Genomic DNA, 12,429 nt, shown 5'->3' with positions numbered 1-12,429 from the left:
CCTACGACCAGCAAATTATACTCATTTATTTGAAGAACACAAGTTCAAATTTGGTTCCTGTCCAAGTCTCATTTTCTTCTAACACTTAAGGCAATTATTTTTACCATTAACACCAAACACACACACACACACTCTTACCATTACCACACACACACACACACACACACACACACACACACACCCCCAGCAATCCATATGAAAAAAAAAAAATTACAAAAAAATCTAATGAAGGGCTTGATCTAATTCTCCTTTTGTTAAAATGATTCAATGGGGGCATCCGGGTAGCTAAGTTAGGTGTCTGACTTAGGCTCGGGTCCTGGGATTGAGTTCTGCATCCCTGCCTCTATCTCCGTACTCAGCAGGGAGTCTGCTTGAGGATTCTCTCTCCCTCTGTCTCTGCCCCTCCCCCTATTCTGTTCACATTCTCTCAAATAAATAAAATCTGGAAAAAAAAAAATTCAATGGTTCTTTGCTATTAGCTGCTCCAAAATAATACTAGGAAAGTATCCAATTATAGTTTCATATACTTCCTTTTTTTTTTTTTAAAGATTTTATTTGACAGCGAGACAGCGAGAGAGGAAACACAAGCAGGGGGAGTGGGAGAGGGAGAAGCAGGCTTCCCGCTGAGCAGGGAGCCTGAGGCAGGGCTTGATCCCGGGACCCCAGGATCATGACCTGAAGCGAAGGCTGACGCTTAAAGACTGAGCCACCCAGGCGCCCCACAGTTTTATATTCCTTAAGAGGTGCTCCAGACTAGCATAAACATTTGGTAATAGGACAATGGAATAAATGAAGTATTAGGTAAAGAATACAAATAGAAGTTTATTATACAAAATTGAGGTCTTCATATTTCATAGTTCACTAAGGCTAAACAAAGACTAGGTATTTTTTAAAATCATTCACAAAAATTTCACTTTCACTCCCCCCTCACTCCAACTATTAAAAAATGGCCTGACCAAATGTTATCAAAACAAACACTATAAATAACACCAAGTCCTTTAAAGACAACTATCCAATATGTTATTTCTTGGCATAGGTGATCTTCATGGCGTGGGACGGTGTGATTTTAAATCCCTGTAAAGCATCCCTGGCAGCTCCAGCCTGTCCGTCATTTTCAAATTCAACAAAAGCAATGTCATGCCTCCCAGGTACCAAACGTACTTCCTTGAAGCCAGGAAACCTGCAAGAGGAGAACAATTTATACACGTAAATATATAAAGGATATCAAATACATAAATGCTCAGTGTCTAAATCAGCAACTTCCCAATGCCGATCTAGGAAAAGTATCATATCCTACCAAGAATCCTGAAGAGGCTCAAAGAGTCTAAAATATAATTAATAATGCCATGAAAGAAGTGTAGGTGTAATGTAAGCTAGTTCAATTTTGTCATTGTACCAAAGCTTTGTTTTCTGTTTTACTCATCAATTAGAATAATTCAAACATTAGAGGTAATTCAGCTTTCTATTTGCCAAATCTACAGACTGGCTTCAACTTACATCATTAACCCCATACCAAATCAAGGAAGCTACAGGAATTACTGTTGTGATACACAAAAGGATTCAACCCACAGAAGAGCTATTTGTCCTGTTGGGAGGCTTTCAGAACTGACTGGTTTATGAAAAACTTACTGATTAAACAGCATGGATAACATCATCTCATTAGTCTCTTCTGGTAAATTATTGAGGAATAAAATATAGTTTGGAGGGTAATCAGGGACCTAATACAAAGAAAAAAGGCAAAGTTAGCTTTAAGTATAAAAAGTATAGCAAGCCACTTCAGAGAGCTACATTCCAGTTTATTAAAGATTATGAATGTAGCACCACATCAAACACTAAAGCTAAAACACAGTGACACCAGAGAAATAAACATACACCTAACAGCAACTAAGCAGACATTCAAGTCACTTCATACAGATCTGGATAATTACAAATTTTATTAAGTTTAAGGTATTTAATAGTATTTAAAACAATGTTTAAGTTTTGAGCATCCAGAGTCACTTGTACAGGAAAGACTGTCAATTAGATTACATAACGAAAGAGCCAAACAAAGCTAGGAATGGCAGCAGTGTTGCCCGACTCCAGCTGGTTACCCCAGTAACACTCAGATTTCAATCCTCAGTTACTGTTTACAATCTCCAAGCATTTAAGAAAATTCAGAACTACCACTTTGAGTAAAAGTCACTACTACTTGGCGACTTTTAATACTGTCTGCAAGTAAATGGGATCTACAGAGCATCTAGTTACAACCAAATGGAACAAGTATTATTAGATGTTAAACTAGTTATCTGATACCCTAAGCTGCGGTTATAGAGAATTCTAGGGACAGGGTCATCCTGTACCTAAGAGCCTCTCTGTATTCAGGCTACTTTCATGAAGAGAAAAGATGACGTTTAAGGCTTAGAGAATTAAGTGCTGGCATTTGTAAACTGAACTACAACTGCTGAAAGACTCCAAAGGAGGGAGGTGGATAATAAAGGAAAATGCACAAAACTTCAAGTCAGAGAAGAAAAGCTCTGAGGTGTAAGGAATTCTCTGGACTTAAGAATCTTGTCAGACTCTAAGCATCCAAGGAACCAAGGGGAAACCATCAATATCTAATTAAGGCTTTCTCTTTGAGGCTTCCATCAGGGGAGATTTGCTAAGAGGTTTCTAAAACCTATATATAAAGAGACATATACTTGTTCTCAGAAGCCAGAGCAAGGGTAACTATAAAACCACCTTGCTCTATTAGAAAAGACAGTTCAGTGCTTTGAGCAACTGGTATGGAAAGACAGCCTATTCATCTGGCCAGTTTCCCCAACCTGTGTGTTTGTAAAGCCCTGGGCTTTGTACATACTGTGGGGAAAATAAAAATGTTCGCTCCCAGCCTTTGTAGAGTTTAAAATCTGTCATTTCTATTCCATCACTGAAACATTATGGAAAGAAAGGAATAAAGTCAGATGTCATTTTTTTACCCCCTTAAAAAAATTAAAATGTTTTGAGACGTGAGTTTCTATATTGAAATGTTATATAATTTAATGTCTTATACAAGGAATTTTTTTTCAGTTTTTGGAGAGAGGCAAGTTGTTGTATATTACTGGTTTATAATTTTACTTTAAAAAGGAAGCACCACATGGAAACAAAGATTACCTGAGGATTTGGTGTTGAATTTCCTTGGGTATTTGCTGCATTTGGTGCTCCCTAAACAAAAGAAATAGAAAATAGTTAAATTGCTGATTGCTCTAAAAAAGCAACAGGTGATTATAATTTTAATTACCGCATAAAAATAACATTAATTTTTAAAAGACCACCTACTAAATGGGAGAAGATATTTGCAAATGACATATCCAATAAAGGGTTAAGTATCCAAAGTATATTACCAACTGATGAAACACCCAAAAAACAAATAATCCAACTAAAAAATGGGCAGAAGACATAAACAGACATTTCTCCAAAGACATACAGATGGCAAACAGACACATGAAAAGAAGCTCAACATCACTCATCATCAGGGAAATGTAAATGAAAACTACAAGGAGATGTCACCCCACACCTGTCAGAAAGGCTAAAATCATAAATACAAGAAACCACAAATGTTGGTGAGGATGTGAAGAAAAAGGAACCCTCGTACACTGCTGGTGGGAATACAGACTGGTGCAACCATTCTGGAAAACTGTATGGAGGTTCCTCAAAAAATTAAAAATAGAACCACCCCACGATCCAGTGATCACATTATTGGTTATTTACCCAAATAATACAAAAGCACTAATTCAAAGGGATACACGCATCCCAATGTTTACAGCAGCTTTCTTTACAACAGCCACCCAAGTGTACATCGATAGACGAATGAATCAAGGAGGTGTGGTGTATATATACAAGGTAATATTATTCAGCCATAAAAAAGAATGAAATTCTGTCTTTTGCAACAACATGGATGGAACCACAGGGCATAATGCTAAATCAGTCAGTCAGAGAAAGACAAATACCATACATTTCACTTATATGTGGAATTTAAGAAACAAAACCAACAAATAAAGGAAAAATAAAAAGGGAAAGAGACATAACAACAAACAGGCCCTTAACTACAGAGAATAAACTGATGGTTATCGGAGAGGAGATGCAGAGAGGGATGAAATAGGGGACAAGGATTAAGGAGGGCACTTTTCTTGAGGAGCATGGAGTCATGCAGAGAAGTTATACTATACATGTGGAACTAACAACACTTATTCTAACCCTACTGGAATTAAAATCTTAAAAAAAACACATTAATTTAAAAATATTCCTTATTCCATTTAATTTTACGTTAAGAATTTACACTGTATCTGAGTCAAACTTTAACTTGTCAGTTAATTTTGAAAGATCTAGTCCAAAATTTTAAAGACTGTATCATAAAACTTAACCTCTAACCTTTAAAATTATGGAGAAATATATACGAAAAACAAAGAACCAGTCTTCCCCTTTTTTTTATAAAAACAATTAGACAAAAGTCAAGCATTATACTTCATGAAACTGATTTCTAATCACTTTCAGTCCAAAAGTAACTACATTTTGGATGATAATCTCACTTTTATTTCAAATTAGATTTTTGAATCCCTCAACTATTCAAAGAAAGCAGCTGTGTGGAGCACTCAAGATTAAAGATAGTATCTACAGCATTACTGGCAGGCAGTAGAACTTGAGAAGCCAGCAGATATTAATATATTTTGAAGAATGATGGAACTAAATGTCATACAAATTCAAATAAAACTGTTTAATATAAATCTGCATATGTAAAGGTTTATATTTAATTTGGGGCTTAAAGATAAATATTGGAATTCCAGAACTCAACCAATTCCAGCTTCTAGAAAGTGCACCTTTTAAACACACATAGGCACATACAGATACCCCCCTCCAACCAAAAATCATCCCTTAAGTGGAAAACGGACATCTCTGTCAAGTTCTTTACACCAACAAACCTAGGAACTTTGTTCATCTCACCTGACCAGGCTTTTTGTTTGCAGTGGTTGCAGTCTGTTCCACAGTTTTTGCTTTTTTCTTTTCCTTCTTCTTTTCTTTGTCAGCAAAAGTGCCACGCATTTTAGATATTATATCAGAATCTGTTTTTGCATACTGGATTCGCTGTTTTAATTATTTGGAAACGGTTACTATTCATTATGCTGAAGGCTGTTTATACTCTTCATTAATATTTCAAATTTCATTACATAAATACACTGCAAGCCGGTTTTAAACACACCCCTAAGGAAATCTGTTAAATACACTGAGCACCAAATGAAAATAAATTGTGATCTCTGATTCACAACTTAGACAAAGTTAGACAACTATGCTTATTAGAAGCAGACCCATAGATTTTCATATGGGAAACACAGAACTGTGAAACATCTGCACCACAGGTTCTCTCAATTTTATGAAACAGAGAAAAACGCATTGGAAAGTTGTCTACTCCTTGGTAAGGACTCTCAATTAAGGGGTCAAGATGTGTCGATTAGCTGTGGAATGTATCATATGGAATTTGTTATTTCCACAAGTAAAGTACTAAAGATGGAGAATGATTTCCCTTTGAATCCAATCTATGATTTTTAAATAAAATGACTAATAGTGGCAACAACTTAAACTTTAAAATGCTTTGAATAGAAACAAAGAATGGCATATCTCAGCTAGTGCAACCGGGCCAGCAAGAACAGTATGCCAGCGAGACAAGAGGTTTGTGTTTAAAAACCCTAGTCTAGGAGAGCATTTCGTGAATTTTATCGTGCATTCTAACTACATGGAAGGCTGCAGATGCTGATGCAGTAGGTCTGAGTGAGGCCCAAGATTCGCAATTCTAATAGGCACAAAGTGGATGATGGGTCCCACGAGTAGCAGGGCCCTGACCTAAAGCATTATCACACAGTTAGATTCAACACCAATCACCCAAATTTTTGCTAGGAGTTAAACTATTTTCTAGGGCGTATTTATCTGCAAACTGCAATTTCTATTTCCAGGAAACATTTCTTCTCTGGAGCTGAATGAGCTGAAACCAACTCTCTGCCTATACCAAAACACAAGAGTCCTACAAATGACTATCTAAAATTGCCTTACAGAGTTAAGCGTTGCATCTCAGTCTGAAAGGAATGAGTGACCTTCTGAAGTAGCATGGGTCTGAAAGCAAAAATTTTGCTTAAACCAAACGAAGTCTCTTTTTTTCTCCCCTAGAGATGTGTGTGCTGGGGAAACAAGAGAGGAGCATCCTAGCCTCACCTCAGCACCCAAAGCTTTCTCTGGCTACTCTGGGCTGCTGTACCATAGGGTTTCTAAGTGGACTTATCCCTGTAAGCAACTGCTGGTTTTGCATGTCATCATCTAATCAGAAGGATAGGCTTAGACTAACTGACTTAATCCCAAGGACTCCCTGCCATCTCCTCTGTCTTCAACCTTCTCCCTGACCTGAACACATCTTGGGTGACCTGTCCTTATGACAGAGTCACCTGTGAAAATCTCTGATCCCAGTCATCATTCTTAGCTGGCTGGTCTACACTAGTGATTCTCAACCACAGGTGGTTTTGTCCATAGGGGACAACTGGTGCTCTGAATGGAGAGAGTCTGGGTTGTCATGCTACTGGCATGTGTGGTACAGGGATGCTGTTAAACCCTCTGCAATGAAGGCGACAGACCACCACAACAAGAATTATTCAGGTCAAGATGTCAAAAGTATCAATGCTGAGAAACCCTGGTCGAGACTAAATACCCATAAGGGATAAAAAAGTACACCCACTGCTTAGAGAAGGAGCAAGGTTTATATTTATGCCAAAGGTTTCATAACAGAAGCCATTTAGGAAGATGGTTCTACTTTACTGAGGCATTTTTTGGCATTAAATAACCAAATATCCTTGAATCTGGGTAATTTTGTTATGAGTTCCAAGTTACAGCAAATTTTGCTTACTTCTGATCTGGTATGTTGGGAGTTAAAACAAAAGAGCAACTAAAACCACCTGAATAAACACAAAGCAAGACAGCTCAAAGAACATTCTTCTTCCTCTTCCAAGATGCTGGAAATTTGGCAGTCTTCCTGCCTTGAAAGCCTTCCTGAAGGCAGAGAATGGAACTCATAAAATACTTTCAGTGCATTTTTAGTCCACTGGACTTTTTCCATTGACTTAAAATAATTAGTTGGCAAAGTGAAGCCAGTGCCAACAATTTCTAGCTTTCCTGTATCTGAGTAACCAGCGCATGCAAACTTGTCATCTCAACTCAACAAAACAAAATCCTCTACAGGATGAAACTGTTCCTCCATATTAATGTAAATTTAGATTTAAACTAAAACCCAGTCTTATGCTACTGCCAACTGCAATCTTCTCCATTATACTATTTCTTCATACTTACTAAGACAGACAAACTTGTTTCAGGAAATTCCAACTTATTAAAAAGAGTGTATGTAGGCACAATCCCAGTTTTCTGAGGTGGGCCTTTCCACACAGCTGGTGCCCATCAGATGGGAAGTGATGGGAAAAGGGGAACTGGATAGAAAAGGAGAAGAAAACTTGCTCTAGTAATAGAGAAAAAATGCCCACTCCTGAATTAAACAATGTGTTACGTAAAGGCCACTGACCATGGCATGAACCACTGAACACAGCCAACATTGCCTCTTTTTGTAAATCAGGTCTTGTTGGAACACGGCCACATCATCTATGGCTGGTTTTGCTGCCATAAAGACAGAGTTAAACAGCTGCAGGAGAGATCATCTGGCTCACAAAGCCTAAAATACTTACTATTTGGCCCTTTAGGACAGTGTGCCAACTCCTAGTTTTGGGGGGAAAAACTGTAATACTGGTTGTCAGGTTAGGTTTCGAGGCTTTGTACTGCCATCAGTTGTACTAATATAACCCAGACTGGCACCTAACCTTTCTGTGCCTGATTCTTCATTTCTAAAATAAAGGGATTAGACCAGAATCTGCACTACAGACCATGGGCCAAATCCACCCAGGCCATGGCCTGTTTTTGTATGGCCCATAGGTTACGGACTTTGTTTTTTCCTACAGTTTTAAAGTGTTGTTAAAAAACACACACAGACACAGGAATATATGACAGAAACTGTTTGTGGGCCATAAAGCCTCAAATATTTACTACCCAGTCCTTAATAAAGTTTTTGATAACCTCTGAATTAGCCTAAAGGATAGCCAATCTGCTTGCATTTTATAGGTACTGAAAATGAACACAGGCACACATCCAGTCAATGGCAGAATCAGATCCAGGGCCTGGAAACTCTGGACCTTGGCTCTTTCCTCAAGGTCTCTTTTCATTCCATTCCAGTCTCAGGAAAAAGCACTAGGAATCCGTACCCAAGGTACTCTGTAGGTACACAGGGTTCCATTGATTAAAAATAATTAGTTGGCAAAGTGAAGCCATGCCAACGATTTCTAGACAGTGGCCTCCTAACTGAGTTCCCTAGTCCCTCTCAGCCCTCTCACAATCCAGTCCTCACCCAGCCGCTAAATGTGAATCTCAGGTCATTCCTGAGGTTAGTACTCTCTATGCATAACTATTTCACTGTTGCTCACCGTTTATTCATCAGTAAAAACCTAGGACTTTAAAACCTATTGAACTTTTCTTAGATCACTGCTTTTTCGAGATTGCATGGCTTCTGATACGTATTTTGCTATGCTATTTTCTGAAACTTCATATTGATCTCCTCTTTGACCCATGATTTTTGTGTTCCGTATTGTTTTACAAGTTTACAAAGGTTTCTTTTTCATCTTCTGAGTTAACTTACAGTTCTGAGATGAGAATATTGCCAATACTGTCACTATTTTTTAAACATTGTACACTTTGATATATTTTGTTTTTGCCCATCTGAACTATAATAAACTAGTGAATTATAAACTCTACTATTACTGTGTTTCTAGAAACACAAATGTGTAAATAAAATAAACCCAAACTTGCTTTAACAAATAATTAAAAGCAGAAAGAACAGCCATAATTTCAAATGTGTATCTACAAACCTAACATACCATTAACAGTGATTAAAATAATACTGCCTTACCATTGGTTTACCATAAAATGGAAATCCTTGTAACTGTCTCAAGGCATTTGTGGATGAGCCCAGTTCCTTAAAAATAACAAAGGCTTGCCCCCTCATCTTCATCGTCTTTAAAGCTACAATATCTACAACGTGGCCAAACTGAGAAAACAGGGCATACAGGGATCTCTTCAACTCTGAGCAAAAGCAGAGGGGAAAACAATTTATTTGTGAAACAATAACAAAACTCTTCATAAAATGATACTGCACTGAGTGCCCCCCATCATGCATTTACTTATTTACACAAAGTTACATATTTTAATAAAATCACATTATACTACTGGCCATCTGGTTTTTAAAAGTTGTTTCAAACCACTTTATCTATGAGTGAAAACACATTCACCAAATTTTCAGTCCTTACCTATTTGTTTTTAAAAAACCTTAAAATTCTCACACAAAAGGAACAAGCCATTATTTCAGGTACCGACAAAGATTACTACATGAGAAGCTTTGAAGCAGTACAGTTTTTAAGACGCTAGTAATTAAACACACTTTGGTTGTGAACAAATGTTTTTTAAAAGCACTCACCTTCTTTTTTAATTTTGTCGTTCATATTGTTGATGTAAATTGTATGATTTGGTCTGATATCCATGTCTGGAGTTAAAATGTTCAAACTGCCTAAGGAGACAGTAAATATTCTGTTATAAACAGGGAGCATTAACTCACACTGTTGTGTGGTATCATAACACAGGGACTATTAACGTCTCAATTTTCTTTCAATCCCAAATGTCAGAAAATACCAGTTCGTGAGTAGTCTTTAAAACTCCAGCACTTGCTAGCGCCTTCCCCGCCCCGGCCTTTTTTTAGTGTTTTATTTAATTATATGAGAGAGAGAGAGCACAAGTAGGGGTGAGATGCAGAGGCAGAGGGAGAAGCAGAATCCCCATGAGCAGGAAGCCGATGAGCAAGGGGCCCATGAGGGACAAAATTCCAGAATGTTGGGATCATGACCTCAGCTTGGGATCATGACCTCAGCTGAAGGCAGATGCTTAATGACTGAGCCACCCATGCACCTGGATTAGCCCTCCTTTTTAAACAAAAACAACAGTTCTCAAGCTCAAATCTTGGTGGAACACCAGTACCCAGGCAGATTTTAATAACATTTCACCCAATATATTTATTTTTATACTTACCTTTCACTTGCAACGAACAATAGTTTTTTCACTTGCCTAACAAAATAACTTTTTTTTTTTGGACAGAGACAGGCACAGTGAGAGAGAGAACACAAGCAGGGGGAGTAGGAGAGGGAGAAGAGGCTTCCTGCTGAGCAAGGAGCCTGATGCGGGGTTCAATCCCAGGACCCTGGGATCATGACCTGAGCCGAAGGCAGACCCTTAATGACTGAGCCACCCAGGCATCCCTAACTTTTGTTTTTTAATAAAATTATATTATTTATTTACGTAGGATCCACACCCAGATGGAGCCCAATACAGGGCTTGAACTCAAAACCCTGAGATCAAGATATGAGCTGAGCTCAAGAGTTGGATGCTTAATTGAATGTGCCACCAGGCACCCCACTTAATGAAATTATTTTTAAAATAATGTTTTAGGCTTTAAGGGAAATGAGAAAGAATCTAACAAACGTGTGCCCAGTAAAAATCATTAAGAGAACATATTAATGAAGTTTGCCCAGCAATACTTCTTGAGTACACTTAAAAAGTGCTTTCCTACCAGTTACTTAATTTATACACACCATCACCAGCTGTCCTGACTAGAAGATTAACTCTAAAAGACTTGAAATTATGGAATTCAGAAAGAGCAGTATGGCATGATGGTTAAGAGCTCAGATTCTCGTACCAACCTCCTCTAAATTCAAATCCTATCTATGCTTATTACTAGTTGCTTGACTGAAGACAAGTTCCTTAATCTCAGGTCCACGGCTGTAAGATGGGGCTGGTATAACAGCATTTATCTATCAGAACTCAGAAGACTAGATGAGATAAAGTTCTGGCACAGCTCTCCAATGGGCATGGAGCACTTCGAGTAGCTGTTATTAATGGCTAGTACATGTAAAGTACTTGCCTGCCCACCGTTAGACTAACCGTTAGCTAATAAACAGCAGGCCTGGGGTTCCACCCTTGTTCTCCTCGTCTTTTTGCACTTTTCTTTCACACTCACTTCGCTATTTCATTTTTTACACCGTTTTTAGTTGCCAACTGTGACCCTGTTTTATTTCCGTGGGTGCCCCTCAAATTCCTTCATTTCACCAATTTTAAATCCACTGTGGGCGAACAGTATAGGAAGCCTGAAAAGGAAAGAGCCTACAGAGGGACTGCACTAGCGCGCAACAGGTGAAGGGTAACGCTTCTCAGATTTGCGATCCCCTAACCTGGAAGGGCTGGGGTCGCGAAAACGACAAGACCAAAGTGAGAGGTCAAACTGAAGGCGGAGCTCTCAAAAGGGAGGCTCTTGCAAGATTTCCCGCGAGGTCTGAGGGTGGTGTGGACCAGAGCAAGGCACCTGGAGTCCAAAGGGAGCCTCCCACCTCTCCAGCCACAGGCACGTTCGACCAAAGCCCCAGGAAGCGATCAAACGATCGCCGACCCCAACCCTTCCCACTAGAGACAATTCTCCTAAATTTGTAGGCCTAGCAGGACCAGCGCGGCAGTTTCCAACCCCCACCCCCACTCCCTCGCCAACACCTCCGCGAACTCGGGAGCAAACACACGCCATCCCCAGCACCGAGCCCCGTCCAGTCCCTGTTCCCACAAACCGACGTCCGGCCGAGCGGCGACCCACAACCCGGAGAACCGAAACAGCGAAGAACGCGTTCCAACTCACCAGAGGCCTAGGCCAGGTCCCAACAACCGAAAGCCGGAAACGGAGCCGCTACCGGAAGTTACGCTACCACGCACCTCAATCAATCGCCGACAAGTCCAGCAGTCGAGCTCAGAGTCGATCGATGCCTTCTGGCTCCAGCGGCGGCGGCTGGGACTCTTTCTGCGCATGCGCTTACCTGGCGGGCGGGAAGGGTGGCTGGGGAGCAAGAAGTTTGTAGGAACCTAACGGATTAAATTGGAATCCTGGGGTCGTGCAGCGAGGCGATAGGGAAGGTCGGTGATTCTTTACCCAGCCACGACTTTGTGTAGTTTTACCCCACGCGACGGTGCCTTTCATCTTTCCAGATCCTGTGTAGTTTTATAGGCAGCCCCTCATGCCAACTACCTGGGAAGGTTCCCTGGTTTCGCCCTTCTGAGAGCTCTGAGGCATCTGGTTTAACATCACCTTGAGGGCCCCTGGTACGTCCCCCAAGGGTCCTCTGATTACTGATGCTCTTGAGGGAACGCTTCTTACCATTCTGCTGATGAGCTTGAATCCCGGAAGAACTCAGGTTGAGGCTTCAAAACAGAGGGAACTATGTCTTGCTTCCTCTCTCTCACGTGGTAAGGCAACCACCT

The 12,429-nt window shown here is 39.8% G+C and overlaps 1 protein-coding gene across 3 annotated transcripts; it reads right to left on the bottom strand.

Annotated features, from left to right (window-relative positions):
• Nucleotides 1-795: 795 nt before the first annotated feature.
• On the bottom strand, nucleotides 796-11,882 carry LOC111141702 (small nuclear ribonucleoprotein polypeptide B2). 3 transcript variants are annotated; one of them, XM_022494471.1, is made up of 7 exons: nucleotides 11,813-11,882; nucleotides 9,560-9,649; nucleotides 8,996-9,168; nucleotides 4,957-5,097; nucleotides 3,130-3,180; nucleotides 1,630-1,718; nucleotides 796-1,180 (listed from the first exon to the last, which is right to left on the bottom strand). In XM_022494471.1, the coding sequence occupies exons 2-7, from the start codon at nucleotides 9,621-9,623 to the stop codon at nucleotides 1,021-1,023; spliced, it is 678 nt and encodes a 225-aa protein (XP_022350179.1). In that variant the 5' UTR covers nucleotides 9,624-9,649; nucleotides 11,813-11,882; the 3' UTR covers nucleotides 796-1,020. The 3 variants fall into 3 exon arrangements, with proteins under 3 accessions (XP_022350179.1, XP_022350180.1, XP_022350178.1); XM_022494472.1 differs by having other exon boundaries at nucleotides 9,560-9,645; nucleotides 11,813-11,834; XM_022494470.1 differs by lacking the exons at nucleotides 9,560-9,649; nucleotides 11,813-11,882 and having other exon boundaries at nucleotides 8,996-9,297.
• Nucleotides 11,883-12,429: the final 547 nt, after the last annotated feature.

This window comes from Enhydra lutris, unplaced genomic scaffold (assembly GCF_002288905.1).
Source record: "Enhydra lutris kenyoni isolate GAN:26980312 unplaced genomic scaffold, ASM228890v2 scaffoldscaffold6, whole genome shotgun sequence".
Lineage (NCBI taxonomy): Eukaryota > Metazoa > Chordata > Mammalia > Carnivora > Mustelidae > Enhydra > Enhydra lutris.
Note: the sequence above shows the minus strand (reverse complement) of the source record. Positions and strands in the feature narration are given on the sequence as shown.